The following is a 17,430-nucleotide window of genomic DNA, read 5'->3' on the forward strand; positions in this document are numbered from 1 at the left end:
GGCTTTTACCCTTCATTTAAATGAGGGTCCAAATAAATGATTGTAGTAATGTATTTTACCCTACTTTCTTAGATGGGACATAGTGTGGTTGAAACATGAACTTTTTTTAATTTACAAAAATGTTTTAGTCACAAAAGAAATTTTATAAAAATAAATCCATAAATTAACGTAACTTGATATAATACGTCAGATTGTAAAGTTATTTTTATTATAAAAAATCTAATAAATCAAATAAAACTACACCAATTTATAAGTTTAATTTTATAAAATTTCTTTGTGAGTTTAACACATCTATTTTCTTTATGGAGGAGAACAATCTAGGATGTCAATACAAACGTTCATTAAACTTTGAGCTACTACTATAATTCAGACCTTAAGTTGAATTCTTCTACCACCTCAGCAAAATATCAATTTTAGTTTTAGGCTCTTAGCATATATATATATATATATATATGGGTGGTGCTACAGCCCCCGCTGGGAGCTCCCGCTGGGGCTGTAGTATTATTTACTATATATTTTATTTAAATAATTTTTATATAGATTTTTTAATATTTTAAAATATTTTAAAAAAATAAAATAAAATTAAAATATTATTAAGAAAATATTTTTTTAATTCAAAAGTAAAAAATATATATTAAAAAATACTTTCTTAATCACGAAGTAAAATAAAAAATTATAAAAAAATATTTTTTTATAATTTTTTATTTTACTTCATGATTAAGAAAATATTTTTTAATAATATTATGATTTTTTTTTAAAATATTTAAAATAGTCATATTACAGCCCCCATTGGGGGCTCCCGTTGAGCTTAACATGTACTTTTTTATATGTAATTTTTTAATTTATTTTTTATATAGATTTTTTTTACACTTATAAATATTTTTAAAAAATAAAATAAATTTAAAATATCATTAAAAAAAATTTCCTTAATCAGAAAGTAAAAAAAAAATATCATTAAAAAACACTTCCTTAATCAGAAAGTAAAAAAAAAAATCATTAAAAAACACTTCCTTAATCAGAAAGTAAAAAAAAAATCATTAAAAAACACTTTCTTAATTAGAAAGTCAAAAAAAAAAAACACTTCCTTAATCAGAAAGTAAAATATAAATCATTAAATATTAATTTTTATTCTACTTCGTAATTAAGAAAATATTTTTAAATAATATTATAATTTTTTATTTTATTTTTTAAAATATTTAAAATTATTAAAAATATCTATATAAAAATAAATTTAAAAAAATATATAAAAAAAATGCTACAGGCCCAGCGGGAGCTCCCAGCGGGAGCCCCCAGCGGGGCATGTAGCATTTTCCATATATATATATAGAGAGAGAGAGAGAGAGAGAGAGAGAGATGAAATTACCCTTAATAACGAGGGTACTCCAAATTATCATTTGATGGTAGTTTCGAGAGGAAAAAAATTTATAAAAAAAAAAAGAAGCATTTTTGCCTACTTTCTTGGATGGGACATCATCTATCGATCAAATCCACGTAATAAATTAATAAAACAAAGGGATTCCTTGTAAGTAATTATTTAGGTAGGAACATTTTTATATCATGTGGTTTTGAAAGCAAGATGGAGCTAATAATAAGATGCCTTGTAAGGGATCCCAACAGGCATGCAACGGGAACAGAATATGCTTTAATTCCAACATCCTACTCAACCAAACAAAATATCTAACGTTTAGAACAAGTTTCCACCTTGGTTGGGTTGATTTGAAGACACGCTTTCTGACATGATTATTATATCATTCTTTTTCGTTACTATTATTGGCTTTCTTTTCTGATTGCTAGCTAGCCGTTCTTCCCCAAGCCGGAATTTTTTATATAGAAGACAAACCAATCGACAGTGCCATGATCATGAGCATGGGTTGGGCATGCATGCAGCTTATCCAACTGCTAAGCAACTTATTATTATTTTTTCATATATGCATGCATGCATGCATGATTTATGCCACTTTTTTCGACTAACTGCATGCATGCGATACATGATTAATTCGGTAATTTTTTTTTTTTTTTGAAAAATGATAAAAGCTGTGTCATAATTTTCAGTTGCTTTGCTTATAAGTCAACAGCTAGCGTTTTACATGTTCCTCTGATTGCAAATGCGTATGGGTTAAATCCCGCTTGATCACGAATATTGCTCAAAATAAAGGCAGTGACAGGGTTACAATCTTATTATTATCTGTCTACTATTTAAGTGCATTTTAAATTTTTTTATTTTATTATTATTTTCTCTTAAATATTTTTTTAATATCTTTAATCATTACAAAAAATTAAAATAATATATAACTTTATTAATATACACTTCTTTAATCATTAAGTAAAATATAAAAAGAATAGTAAGTGAGTAGTACTAACTCTATCATTATTCCCAAATAAAATCATGCAAATAAAGAAAAAACTAAACTGTTATAGATACATAATAATAAGTAATATATATATATATATATATATATCTTCCTATAACTTAAAAGAGATTATATTCTTATTATTGTTTATTATTGTTCATCAACAGTAATGAACAGTAAAGATACTTTCTTTTTTTTTTATTTTTCTGTTTTCTTTTTGGGTTCGTCCATGTGAATGTATCTTCCTATTACTGTTTATTACTATTCATCAACAGTAATGAACAATAAAGATTTTTTTTTATGAGTTTTTTTTCCTCCTATGTTTGTTTGGTTTTTCTATTTCTTTTTGAGTTTGTCCGTGTGAATGTCAATGTGCGACGTAATACCACAATCCACGTCCCTCTCTATATCATCACAACAAAACCACGGTAAAATCATAATAAAATCACCACAAAATACCACAAAATAAAAAAATCATCACACAAGTCATCACACAACTCACCAAATCAACACACAGATTTTTACGTAAATCGCAAATCATGGTCATCAACTGGAGCTTGGGAATGAGGGAGAGTCCGTGAGAGAGTAAGAGAGAGTGGGCATGCATGAGGGGTAGATCGGGGCCATGGGTGGTTGTAGTAGGTCGATGGTGGCTAGAGAAGGCTCATGTCATGACGGTGGCTGGACACCGTGGGTCGTGGTGCACGGTGGTGGAAGTGGGAGAACCTGTGCGTGAGGGAGGTGGACTTTGTGGGAGCAAATGGCAGGGAGATGGAGGCCGAGCTCGCTGGAGGGGGATGACCGATGGAAGAGGAGGCTACCGTGGAGGTGGTGGCACCAGAGGATGGAGCACGGCGGCGCAGCAACATCAAGCCCATTCTGTCTGTGCATAGCCGAGAGAGAGGAAGAGAGAGCGTGAGAGAAGGAGACTGGTGTAAGGGGACTCGCCGGAGTGAGGTGGTGCTGGTGGAAAGGGCGGTGAGGCTCACCGGTGCACAGCGGCATCGGGCTGGGCAGAGGAAGATTCGGCTGGGAGAGGGCTAGCGTACTGTGTACGCGTGAGCTGAGGGAGGAGAGAGAGAGAGAGAGAGAGAGAGAGAGAGAGAGAGAGAGAGAGAGAGAGAGAGAGAGAGAGAGAGAGAGAGAGAGAGAGGAGGAAAAAGTGAGGGAAAATGAAGAGGGTCTAAGTATTTATCCAGTCCTTTCGTCTTGAGGTCTTCAAAATGATCTAATTATAAAAGATTAAAATACTGATTTGAATATACATAAACACTTAATTAAAAACATTGAAATAAATTAAATAGATGATGAAATTTTATTAAATATTTTTAAGTAATTAATCTCAACCCTTCATTTTAAGTCCTTAGATTTGATCTAACAATAGAAATTTAAACACTGATTTAAACTAATTTAAAATTTAAATAATTAATATATAAATAGCATATCATACATAAACTATCAAATTTAATTTATAAAATATTAATCTTAAGAGAATAATATTATATTATACACTAAAAATCAACTTTAATTTATAAAATACTAATTTTTCATCATTAAATAAATGATGAAATTTTACTGTATATTTTTAAGAGAAAAAAATTATCTAATTAATTTAAATTTTTAATATAATTTAAATATCATAATAAATGATGAACATAAATAAATAATAATTTTATTCTTATATATTAGATTATTTTAATATTCAAAATTACATTTTATTTTTTTCTTTAATTTGGCAGATGTTTGCACGTTTAACAGTGCTAGTATAATATATATATATATATATATATATATATATGTATAACCCATCTCATGCATCTATATATATATTTTTTATTGTAATTCTAAAACGCAGACAAAAGTAACGCTTCTTTCGATATATTGAGCAATAAGAAATATTGCTTGTTCTACACATAAATCGTGCATGCGCGAGTACAAAAGTTTCAAATTGGCGTGGTAAAATAATCATGTAATCCAAAATATTTTTACCGTAAAGTACTATATTTAACATATTACATTAAGTCATAGATATCCGTATATATATATATATATAATAAATTATGTTTTTCTTTAATAATCTCTATGCATACCTAGCACGCACTTCTCCTATATACTATTTTAGCTAGTTTAAGGAAATGTTTGGATAGTGAATTGAGATGAGATGAGATAAGATAAAAGTTAAAAATTAATTAAAATATTGTTAAAATATTATTTTTATTTTAAAATTTAAAAAATTTTAATTATTTATTATATTTAATTTATTTAAAAATTTAAAAAAATTATAATGAGTAGATAAAATAATATGAGTTGAAATGTTTGCTAAATTCAAACAAGGCCTAAGTGCCCCCCAAACATTGGGAAATTAAGTTCCAGACAGCTAGCTTATGGCATGCAAATGAAATCTCAAACCTGCAGGTTATAGTTCCGCGTGCAAGTCAAGGTTTACGGTACCCTTAAACTTGTATATAAGACGTGAGGTTAAGATCAATAAGACGAGCAAACGGCAAGTAATTTCCATTGAAACCCCAACTTAATTTCCACCCGGGCTGGGGCCATTCGCGCCATATGATAAAGAATGCAGCCACTTTTGGCACCGTCCTTTTCAGTTTTCACCACATGATCATCTATCTTCTTCCTTTTTTGGTGCTGATTTTTTTAAATTATCTTTTGATTCTTGAAATCGTACGTTGACATTTTTTATAACACACACATATATATATATATACACACTAGTAAAGGGCAAACACGTGCATTGCACGTGTGCCCAATTATGAAAATATAAAAAATATTTTAAAAATTAATATTTATCAAATTTAAAAATATGTAATAATAAAAAATAGGTTAATATATATATATATATAATTATAAAATGTAATAGTTTTGTTTATATTTTAAGATTCACATTGATTATAAAAATAATCATATATATAACTTGTAGAATATTTATGATTATAACATAGGAATTTGCACGAACATGTTTATAATTACACAATGTTTTATTGTACATAAAAAAGTGACTATTGAAGCTAATGCGTTATCATCATAATTACAAATAAAAAGTAAGAGCTATCTCATAATTACATATGAATTTCTTATAGTTATACATTATAATAACTGGAAGTCTAGAAGAAAATTTTTGAAATAGCTATTTTGCTGTCCCAGGTATGTAATTGACAGATAATACATTAAGTTTGTTTTGGCGTAGTTTCCCAAATTCATTCATAGATGCACCCAAAACAATCATCCACTCTTTATCTTGAATCCTATTTGTAATGTTCTCTATGTACGAATGATCCTCCTGTAATGACAAAAACATATAAAAAAATGATTTGTTAAACTTGTTAAATGTGTCTGAAAGTATAAATTTTACCTGCTCTGCATGCTGTATAATATCTGTTGTTGTACAATCAAGAATTCGTTCTACTGTAAGTTCGAAGGCTACTGTAAACTTCCCTCTAACCATGAATGTTGATCTCTGCATTAAAATTGGCAATTAAATGTATGAATAAAAATTTAATAATACCATATTAATTGAAGTTAATAAACAACCAATATCCTTAGTCCAAACATATGAATTATTTCAAATTCATAACACAAAAATCACAAGTTTTCATCTTCTATTTCCATTTTATTAAAAGTAACATCTAATCTCCATATTTCCAAAAAGGATAAAAAGAAAAAATTGTATAGAAATTATTTTGACTGATCAAATAAAATGACAAATGTAAATCACACATCATAAACCTGACTTCGATAATGTATGTATTAAATGTATCAATAAAAGTTTAGTATTATTAAATTAATTGAATCATAACAAACAATTAACATTTTAAATTTAAGCACATGCATTTTTTCAAATTAAGAATGCATAGTTAACAAGTTTTTATGCTTTATCTCCATTTTATTCTAACCAATCTCCAATCTTTATATTTCAAATCCACAATATACAATTTAGAAGCTCTTATCTTCCATCTCCATTTCATCCCGACCAACCTCCAATCTCCATATTTTTTTCAAATCCAGAATACACAATTTACAAACATGCACTGTTTCAAAGGCACAAAACAGATTCAAAGTTCTTATCGTCTATCTCCATTTGATCCCAACTAACCTCCAATCTCTATATATCAAAAAAACATAAGAAAACAAAAGAAGTGAAAAAGATAATTCTTTATAACAAGTAAGAGATGATTTTAAACAATAAAATTATACCGTCTTTGCTGGAATAAACTTTAAGGCTTCGGCAATTTCTGATATTTTTATTAATGGATCGGTAGAACCGCCTGAAGTTGATGCACCTGGCCTATTCAAATTTTTGGCAATTATTTCTTCAAGTAACGAATTGTAAATCTTGTACATGGTATATAATAAGTACATATCATAAAAATTAACTGATAAGAAAACCTAAACAATTACATACAGTATTTTTTGGAAGTAAAAACCATATATCATATATTTTCAGGTGGTAATTTTTTCTAAGTTTAGTCTTCAATTTGTGAACTTTTGTGTACCAACTATGTGATAAATGGTCTACAGTCTGCAATTTTTTTTTTTAATTTACGTCCCTAAACATGCCATAAGAGCAGATATTGTATATGACATAATTGAAAGGAGAACAAACATATCCAAATAATAGACCTAAAAATAGAGAAAAAATTAATCGGAGAAGGAAAATAATTACATACCTAGTTATCTTTGGAACTTCAAAACGAGGAACTAATCTATCAACACTGAACCACTAAAAGTTTGTGCGATGTGAGTGAGAAGATTTTGATTTTAAAGGTGTAGGATGTAACAGGAAATGAAGTAGAAAGTAAAAATGAGTTTTGCTTTTATATGAATCGAGAAGGGGTGAAATCAACAGAACAAAAGGATAAGAACAAAAAAAAAAAAAAAAATTATTAAACTTTTACTAATCTGATAATAATACTGCAAACGGTGGAAGCGGTGGTAGACGTGGAGAGAACGTGAAAGACTATCCAATTTCTACAAATCCGAGATTAACAAATGCCAAACAATCCAAGCGGTGACTGTTTCGTCAGCCATGCGAAAAAACCATATCCAAAAGTAAAAGAAAGTATATCCAATAAATAAATAAAACAGATAAAAAAAATAAGTAGATAAAATAGTAGAATTTATGTGAAGTTCGGAAGAAGTGGAAAAGAAAATAACATTAAAATTTTTTTGCAGAACCGACACTAGTTAGCGGGGACATTCAAGTAAAGGAAAAGTGATTTTACACAAAATCCATTAAACACATACATGACGGCAGACATCAGTAAAATGAATTGAAATACAGGGACAAATTCGGAAGAAATGATGAACGACACCTACCTGCTTATTGACGTTTATTATATATAAGATATATATATATATATATATATATATATAATCATGATATATATGCATCGAGTCCAGGCCGGCCCGACTTTAAAAATATAATCTCATCTTTATCTTATTAATCAATTAACTGATCATTACGTACAAGTATTCCGGACATGACACAAATCATACATTGAGATGGAATTTTATACAAACTCTCTCTCTCTCTCTCTCTCTCTCTCTCTATATATATATATATTCCGTGTCAATGAACAAAATAAATTACATAAGAGTAACACACCTTGCAGAAATCAAAAGGCGCCTATACATGAGGTCACATGGGGCACATGTCACAGTGACAAATATCCAATATTTTTGTTCCTCTCCTAATATATATATATATATATATATGGTGAAAACAGATATCAAGGATAGAAAGTGAAAACAAATATAAAAACAGGGGCAGTGCTGCCAAAAAAACATTACACGACAGAAATTGAAGGATATCAACGAAAAATGAATCGAAAAGTAGGGGTAAAATGAATAGAAAGTGAATAACACATCAAAAAAATGAATGTAAAAATAGGGATAAAAATGAAAAAAAAAAGAAGATAAATTAAGATCTGCCTGCTTATTGGCTGTTATTATATATAAGATATATGGTGAGATATTATAAAGCAAAACAGGCAGTTAAATTAGTTGTTATCATGATCGATGCATGTGCCATGCCATGCACATTGACATTGCACAATAGGCCAGACAACTTGACAGTTTTCTATGAAATTTCTTGTTACCTTTTAATTAAACACAAAAGATCGAAAGGTCTGTCCTATCACGTTTTTTCACAGAATATATGTATATATATAGTATTAATCACCAAGCATTTAATCGTGTCTTGATATGCGAAACCCACACAAACAAACAAACAAACGGAAAAAGGGCGGTTTAGATAGAAGAGATAACGTCTAACTGTCAACAACTCCATTGAACCTTGCTTTGGCATATTAATATATTAATATGATCAGACATGTATAACTTAATAATTTAGCTACCTTCAATAGTAGTAGTACTGGAAAGCTTTGGTTGCTGATGAGCTATATTTTAATTAATTAATTATAATGTTTAAATTGTAGAGAAAATTAGAAGCACGTGATCAGTTGTTGTGGATCAGCTAGCTCATGTATATAATATCTTATATGAGACATGACATTTTACAATTGTGCATGATATATACATCACGTGAATTTTACCATGTATTTAATATTATTATTCATACTGTTTTTTCACAACACTTATTAATTAATTTCGTAGGGTCTAAAAAGTTTACGTGTTTGTCTTTTTCTGAATTATTGAAAATTTCTAATACAAAATAATATCATACGAAAAATTTATTGATAGTTAAGCGCACTCCACGACTTTACGTAGCATTATTTAATTTCAAAAGATAAGAAGAGATCATAAACTTAAAATGTTTCATACCTAATTAACAACTTTGAGACGTCACGGCATGCAGCATCAACATGAAATTGCATATTTGACGCGAGAGTATGGCAAGGGGTCCACATTTTTTGAGCCATGTGTTTGATTTGTTGCTCGGGTCACTCGTGATTGTCCATATCTAATTTAATAGTACTAACTTTTTCTATGATAAAAGAGAGTATCATTCCTTGTATTTTCTAACATAATTAACACTATTTATAAAGTTCAAAATGGTGCATGTCAGGCCTTATGGTATTAATGATAGATTAATTGTTCGTATCCAGTGCCACTGATCCTTATTGCTACGTATCAGAGCGGGATTCCATGCATAAAATACAATGACCGAATAATATCTATATATATATATATATAGTAATAAAAAAAAGTTATTCTATTATGAAGTCGGTGTTTAGAACATATTATTCACATTATTTAAATAATAATAATTAATTTATAGGATTCAAATTTTAAAATTGATCTTTTAAATCAAATTATAAATTTTTTTTATAATCATGTGCTCTGATTGAGAATATAATTTATCTTATAAAAATGATCAATCTAATCGTGAAATGTCATGTTGGGCCTTTTGGGTTGGGATAGCAATCAGCATCATGAACAAATCTTTCCAGACCTAGAGGTAATTTTAATTTTAATTTAATTTAATTTTTCCTGAATGGCCGATAATGGGATTAGGATAATGAAGTAAAATTATAAATGATTATTTTGAATAACAGATTTGGCTTGAGTTTGCTATAGGATTTGTCCATACTTCTATGTAAAATAGATAATCAAAATCTATTTATTCTATGTTAATTAACTACTTTTTAAGAACACCATCTAGCAATTTATATGATATATTTATATAAATGATCGTTTTTTTATGTTAAATTGTGTAAAGGAATGTGAAAAAGATGATATATTTATCAATTCTTCTGTAAATATTCAAGCATTTGGGGGTGAAAACTGAGCAGTACCGATATCGGATCATGATGTCCATGTCCCACACGTCGCCCAGCATCTACATAAGGAAGTACTCTACCTGTTTAAATTTCCAAGAGCTACTCATGATCAATGAGTCTTCAACAGTACTAATTAAGGTCATTTTCAATGAAGCTTAATTTGGATGATTTAATTTTGCTTCAAAAGAAAGAAAGAATTCATGTCATTATACTGGCCGTGAGTCTGGTGTGAACGAAAGGTACTGGAAAGATCATGAGGAGCTCGATCGATCCTCATCGTTCCTGTCTCTCATCAGGTGTGATCAGATGTGTGCAATTCATATTCATAGCCTATGAATCATAGATTTCATGCTAAAGATAGATGATGTTAATATATATAAGAATTTAGGGTAATATTCCCATATATTCTCACAACTGTCATGATCCTTAGAAGTCCTAGAATTAATTGTTGTTTGCCTTATGGAATCATAAATGAAGTGGACCTTCCCCATTTTGATCCCGCTAGACTTATCGATCCTAATTGATATATATATATATATATATATATATAACTATAGGATAAAAAAATATTTAAATACATAATAATGGTTGGATAAAAATTAGGTCACGCAAGATTTGTTTTCTTTACTTTATTTTAAAAGTAGGATATATCATATATGTGTTAGATGAAATTAATTCAAATTATTTCAAGCAGAGGGAGGATACGTCACTTAGAGGCTGCTAGAGCTTCCAAATAATGTCACACTTTAAAATCAATTTTTTATTTATTTATGCATTCATTGATATATTTAATTAAATGGACTTTTATTTTAAAGAGTCTCAAGATGATTTATGATTTCTTTTAGAAATTAATTAACCATATATTGGTTGATGAATTAATTGGAGCAGTTAAAAAATCGGTGATAAATTATTTAATTGACGATTATTTAGCTGATGGTAATTTTACTACTCCTGATTTTAACTCGTGTGGAATCAAATATTTTTAATTATAAAATAATTTTATTTAAAAATCTTTACAACACATAATAAAATTTTCAAAGTCGTGGGTGAAAATGGAGAATCAGATTTTTTTTAAGAAAAATTATATTTACAAGTCGGCGTGAAAAATATACATTCTATACAATTGACATGACAATATTTGATTTACAAGAAAAATTTAAAATTTAAATCTCTTATAAATCAAGTCTTATCATGTCAACAATATAAAATGTGTGTTTTACATAAAGATTTAGAAATAGAAGAATTTTTTTTTAATTAAAATTTTTTCTACTTAACAATTCTATACTATACATCTGTTGAGAGAAAAATAAAAAATAAAAAACAATAAATGTGTGACATAGGATTGTAAAATATTTCTTGTTTAATTAAAGAGAGAGAGAGAGAACGATCGGAAATTTCTGTAGGATCCCACGGTACAGGCGGCATCATCAATTTTTGAGCTGCTGGATGCCATAAATACCCAAGTCTTGCAGAAGTCAATAACTGAGAGAGAGAGCGAGAGAGAGAGACATTGCAACCATCAAAACAGAGCTGTGAATTTTGTCCCCCCCAGCCAAATCTTCCTCTATATGTGTACCGAATATTATCTGGTCCTCTCTTATTTTAGATCGCATTAAGCTTCCCTACCAACTATCAAGCTCTCTGTCCTTTTTTTTTTTTGTTTAATTCTTGTGCTACTGTGTTTGATGAGGTTTTGTCCCAGTTCAGAGATCATATAGCGAACAATGGAGAAGCTCCGTGGCAAGAACAAAAAGAAGCAGAACCACAAGGTGGGTGACAACAAGAAGGTCAAAGGGACAGTAGTGTTATTGAAGAAAAACGTGTTGGACTTCAAAGATGTGAAAGCCTCATTGCTTGATCGGATTCATGAATTGTTGGGCAAGTGTGTCTCCCTGCAGCTCATCAGTTCTGCTCGTCCCGATCCAGGTCACCCAAAATCTCTCTCTCTCTCCCTCTCTCTCTCTCTCTCCTTTGTTTTGTTTTACTGTACGAGTGCATTAACTAGGTTTGTCTATGGCAGAGGATAAAAGCAGTCGCATTTAAATCAAAGCATCAAATGCCTTCTTCTCAAAGTATCCTTCCCCATCTATTGCGATTTCTTTCTGGCTAGTCATCAACTTTAATATGATAAGAATACAAGTTTATCAATATGTAAAAACGAGATTGGTCGAAGTAAAAATGTGATCACCAAGATACCCACATAGCCGAAGCCAAATACTTTGAAAAATGGATCATGTTGCCAAGGTCAATTAAGTGGGATCAACACTTGGTTCATGAGTATGGTTTCATGCTTTGTTAATCTTTTTATTTGAGAAACCAACTAACTGGAAGTTAATCAACTGCAATGTAAATCTTTCAATCAAGTAGCTTTGTGAACAACTTTCAAGCATTTGCTTCTTTTATGTTTCTGGGGAAGATGCAGTGATCGAGATTGAAGGAGCTGAGAAACTAAAATATATTGTTGCCTACTTGTTTAGAGGATGGATTAAGAGGGGAGCTCGGAAAGGTGGCATACTTGGAGAAATGGATTAGAACAATTACGCATTTTCCAGGGGGAGAAACTGTATTCCCCGTTACATTCGAGTGGGACGACTCCATGGGTGCTCCTGGAGCTTTAATTGTCAAAAATCACCACCACAGCCAGTTTTATCTTAAGACAGTAACCTTGGAAGATGTTCCTGGGCATGGTCGTATGGTTTTCGTCTGCAATTCTTGGGTTTACCCTGCACATCGTTACAAATACAACCGTGTGTTCTTCTCAAACAAGGTGATTTTGAGTTTGGTTTAATGTAATAGATCTGACAGATGGTTTGTCCCTCTTGAAATCTCAGTTGTGATCTTACGTGGGCCACTCTGGATTATCCAGAGGCAGGTCTGCTTCTCTTCGATACTTTATGTTTATTTAGATAGTGGCCGCAATATCATCATATTCATAGGTGTTTTTAGACCCCGTAAGTTAAACTTTTTGAAGATGGTTGCTAGCATGAGATGTTGCCGGCCATCTGTGTTGTGCTTTCTTCTTCTTGATTATTCTGTTTAAAGTAACAATGATCAAATTGGGTAAAAAGTTAATTTTGGGCAAAATGGTTGATGGATGCTTTGCCAAAAGGAATATTGTTATGAAAATCCACTAAACTTATAAATTTTAATGCTAGACCTACCTTCCATGTCAAACCCCTGAGATGTTAAGGAAGTACAGGGAAGGAGAGCTAGTAAATCTGCGGGGCAATGGATCAGAGGAGCTCAAGGAATGGGACAGAGTTTATGATTATGCTTACTACAATGATTTGGGAAGTCCAGACAAAGGTCCAGACTATGCACGCCCTGTTCTTGGTGGATCAAAGGAGTATCCCTATCCCAGAAGAGGAAGAACTGGTCGAAAACCTACAAAAACTGGTGAGAGAAATAAACGGATTCCTCTTTCAATATATTTAAAGCAAGTCTTAAATTTTTGTTCTCTTTAATTTCGAATGGCATAAAGCATGTAAAGATTACATCCTTTTGAGCTAGGAACTTGATATTCTCATTGTAACAGACCCCAATTCTGAGAGCAGATTGCCACTTCTAAGCCTTGACATTTATGTTCCAAGAGATGAGCGGTTTGGCCATGTGAAGTTCTCGGATTTTCTTGCCTATGCTCTGAAGTCCCTAGTTCAGATATTGCTCCCAGAGCTGGCATCTTTATGTGATAAAACCATTAATGAGTTTGACACCATTAAAGATGTACTTAATCTCTATGAACGGGGTATTAAGCTACCAAATGGACCTACACTTGGTAAAATTAGAGAGTGCATTCCTTGGGAGCTTTTGAGGGAACTCGTTCGTAATGATGGTGAACGATTCCTCAAATTTCCAATGCCTGATGTGATCAAAGGTATGTGTAAATTTTCTCCCCATTTCTTGTGGCATTAGATAGTTCAAAATCTTAGATACTTCAAAACTTTTATGATTTTTAAGCTCTTTTAACAGCAAACCTAATGCTTTTTTGGTATAATTGCAGAGGACAGGTCTGCTTGGAGGACAGATGAAGAGTTTGCACGAGAAATGCTTGCTGGAGTGAACCCTGTTATCATCAGCCGCCTCCAAGTAAAATAAAACTGACTATATAACATGATTTATAATGTTAAGTAGTCCCTCAGCGTTAACATACCGAAATGCCTGTCTGCAGAAATTTCCCCCAACCAGTGAGCTGGACCCTAAAGTCTATGGGAATCAAAATAGTACAATAAGAGAAGAGCACATTGAGAAGAACCTGAAAGGGATCACTGTAGATCGAGTATGCCTCATACTTCATATGTTTCCTGACTATATCTACATTATCAAACCAACATGATATCCATTATCTGTTGCTACACTTTTTTCTAGATAGGTAACTGATTTTCTATTTGTCTGTTATAGGCAATAAAAAACAACGGGCTATTCATATTAGATCATCATGATGCACTGATGCCATACCTGACTAGAATAAACTCGACAACCACAAAAACATATGCCACACGAACGCTCCTTTTGCTGCAAGATGATGGGACATTGAAGCCCTTGGCTATCGAGTTAAGCTTGCCACATCCACAAGGGGAGGCTCATGGTGCGGTCAGCATAGTTTTCACTCCAGCAGAGGAAGGTGTTGAAGGTTCGTTGTGGCAGCTGGCCAAAGCCTATGCCGCTGTTAACGATTCTGGCTACCATCAGCTCATTAGCCACTGGTATGATACCTAAGAAAAATACTGCATGGTAGCAGAAAGTAGAATATCTGACTCTGACCCAAAATGCATGCCAAAATGCTTCTAATCATGTTTGCAGGTTGAACACCCATGCGGTAATAGAGCCGTTTGTGATTGCAACAAACAGACAGCTGAGTGTGGTTCACCCAATATATAAGCTTTTGCATACACATTTCCGTGACACGATGCATATAAATGCCTTGGCACGGCAGATCCTCATCAATGCTGGTGGGGTGCTTGAGAGAACAGTCTTCCCAGCCAAGTTCGCCATGGAAATGTCTGCTTTTGTATATAAGAACTGGGAGTTCACAGAACAGGCATTACCTGCTGATTTGCTCAAGAGGTCAGCCAACTTTGTTAAATAATAATTTCAACAGTTTTGATCTTCAACATTGAATTTTGATCCAGTTTTTGCTTCATTTTAGAGGAATCGCAGTTCCAGACTCAAGCTACCCCCATGGCCTCAGACTTCTTATAGAGGATTATCCCTATGCTGTGGATGGGCTAGAGATCTGGTCAGCAATTGAGAATTGGGTTAGAGAATACTGCTCTTTTTACTATCCAACTGATGACACGGTCCAAGACGATTCTGAACTCCAATCATGGTGGATGGAGATCCGTAATAAGGGTCATGGTGACAAGAAAGATGAGCCATGGTGGCCTGAGATGCATACAAGGGCAGAGCTTGTCCAAGCCTGCACCATTATAATTTGGGTGGCTTCTGCCCTCCATGCAGCTGTCAATTTTGGGCAATACCCTTATGCTGGCTTCCTTCCAAATCGACCAACGGTAAGCCGCCGCTTCATACCTGAGCCAGGCACCTCCGAGTATGCCGAGCTTCTGTCAAACCCGGACTTAGCCTTCCTGAAAACAATAACAGCCCAGTTCCAAACCCTCCTCGGTGTATCACTGATAGAAATTTTGTCCCGGCATTCAACTGATGAGACTTATCTTGGGCAGAGAGATAATCCAGATTGGACCTCAGATGCTGAACCAATAGCAGCATTTGAAAGGTTTAGAAACAAGCTGATAGAAATAGAAAACAGAATTATGGAAATGAACAATAATAGGAGATGGAAGAACCGGGTCGGGCCAGTCAGGGTGCCTTACACCCTGCTCTATCCAAACACCTCAGATTACTCTAGAAATGGTGGCCTCACTGGAAAGGGAATTCCTAACAGCATCTCAATCTAGAATTTTTTGGTTTGATAGTAAGAGATTGTCAGATAGGTTCTAGCGTCCTCATTTTTCTTATTGATCTAGCATTGTAGGCAAAGGTAGTTGTGCATTATCTAGATAAATTTACAATCACGTGTGATGTACCTATTTTCTTATGTGTGAAATATATGAGCAGATTCAAAGAAACTATCCCCATATATATATATATATATATATATAATACCGAATAATCGTTACAATAACAATGCCATCGGAATTCAAATGGGCAAAGTGCTCCGCCATTAAATATCAGGTTTGGCACCAGGAGAGGTCCAACAGTTATGCACAAGCAAGCAAAAGTTTGGACATCCGATTAGACTGTGAAATCATCGCTTATTTCAAAATTTTAAATTGATGGAAAGAACTAGATTTAATTATTTGTATTATATTCTTAAGAGACCGCATCAAATAAGAGAGACACGTGCTAAAAACCATAAGGATTGTGCTGTTGAGATGCCTAAAACCTGCAATTGCAGTTGAAAACTTGATACGGTCTCCTTTGCGTCGCACAGCTCGACCAACTCTGCTTGTTGACCAGCCACCATGTTTAATATAAACAACGATATGAAAACAATTTTTGCGTAGTAAAGGATTTAACAAATTAAACACTCCAGAGAGCTACTTCGAACTAGGGGTGTGCATCCAGATACGAATTTGGATATTCAAGAATATTTGGAACTGTAGCCGGATTTTTAAAAACGGGTGGATACCCATTTGGGTAAAATCGGTTACAACCCGGACGGTATCCAGTTCATATACGGCCATGGTAGTGCCCACAGAAACACTCAAGAATGAAAAATGGATTCAGAACACAGCTCCTGCCAAAGCACTAAGGGTGTTGAACCGGACCGGATTTTTTCCGGTTCCGGTCCGAAACCCGGAAATCCGGGTGCATCCGGGCGGATAACCGCCCGGATTACACCCGGGCGGTCACCCGGGCGGTTAAAAAACTCCGGATCCGGTTACGGATCCGGTCATGTGACCCGGTTATCCGTAACCGGGTCATTTAAAGGCGAAAAAAACCCGCCTTCAATCCGTCTGTCACTCTCGTCTTCTCGAAAAGTTAGGGTTTGCTCGTCGCGAATCCGTCGTCACTCTCAGTCTCGAATATGCCTCGTCTTCAATCCGTCGTCTCTCTCGGTCTCTCTCTGTCACTCTCAGACCCGGTTATCCGTCCGTCACTCACACTCTCAGTCTTCTCGAATAGTTAGGGTTTGCTCGTCGCGAATCTGTCGTCACTCTCAGTCTCGAATCTGCCTCGTCCTCAATCCGTCGTCTCTCTCGGTCTCTCTCGGTCTCGAATCCGCCTTCTCTCTTAGTCTCTCTCGAATAGTTAGGGTTTGCTGTCTCATCTTCCGACCTCACCGAGACACGGAAACA

General features: G+C 33.2%; 1 protein-coding gene and 1 long non-coding RNA gene across 3 annotated transcripts; one reads left to right on the plus strand and one right to left on the minus strand.

Moving 5' to 3' along the window:
- Positions 1-5,397: 5,397 nt before the first annotated feature.
- Positions 5,398-7,132, minus strand: LOC109005778. Of its 2 annotated transcripts, XR_004797782.1 has the most exons (3): positions 7,037-7,132; positions 5,722-5,826; positions 5,398-5,649 (listed from the first exon to the last, which is right to left on the minus strand). It is a non-coding gene; the product is annotated as an uncharacterized LOC109005778 (long non-coding RNA). The 2 variants fall into 2 exon arrangements; XR_004797781.1 differs by having other exon boundaries at positions 5,398-5,826.
- Positions 7,133-11,503: 4,371 nt separating this feature from the next.
- LOC109005853 (probable linoleate 9S-lipoxygenase 5) lies at positions 11,504-16,197 on the plus strand. The gene is made up of 9 exons (XM_018984918.2): positions 11,504-12,037; positions 12,589-12,878; positions 13,267-13,507; positions 13,647-13,985; positions 14,112-14,197; positions 14,280-14,387; positions 14,510-14,814; positions 14,912-15,175; positions 15,258-16,197. Exons 1-9 carry the CDS (start codon positions 11,836-11,838, stop codon positions 16,024-16,026), a joined length of 2,604 nt encoding a protein of 867 aa, XP_018840463.1. The 5' UTR covers positions 11,504-11,835; the 3' UTR covers positions 16,027-16,197.
- Positions 16,198-17,430: the final 1,233 nt, after the last annotated feature.

Source organism: Juglans regia, chromosome 12 (genome assembly GCF_001411555.2).
Source record: "Juglans regia cultivar Chandler chromosome 12, Walnut 2.0, whole genome shotgun sequence".
NCBI classification, from domain to species: Eukaryota; Viridiplantae; Streptophyta; class Magnoliopsida; order Fagales; family Juglandaceae; genus Juglans; species Juglans regia.

What these genes read in the sequence shown, in the direction of transcription:
- LOC109005853 (XM_018984918.2), top strand. Translation starts at nt 11,836, where the DNA reads ATGGAGAAGCTCCGTGGCAAGAACAAAAAGAAGCAGAACCACAAGGTG. An exon ending in AAGGGATCACTGTAGATCGA is followed by an intron (nt 14,388 to 14,509) that starts GTATGCCTCATA and finishes TGTCTGTTATAG; the next exon opens with GCAATAAAAAACAACGGGCT. An exon ending in CATCAGCTCATTAGCCACTG is followed by an intron (nt 14,815 to 14,911) that starts GTATGATACCTA and finishes TCATGTTTGCAG; the next exon opens with GTTGAACACCCATGCGGTAA.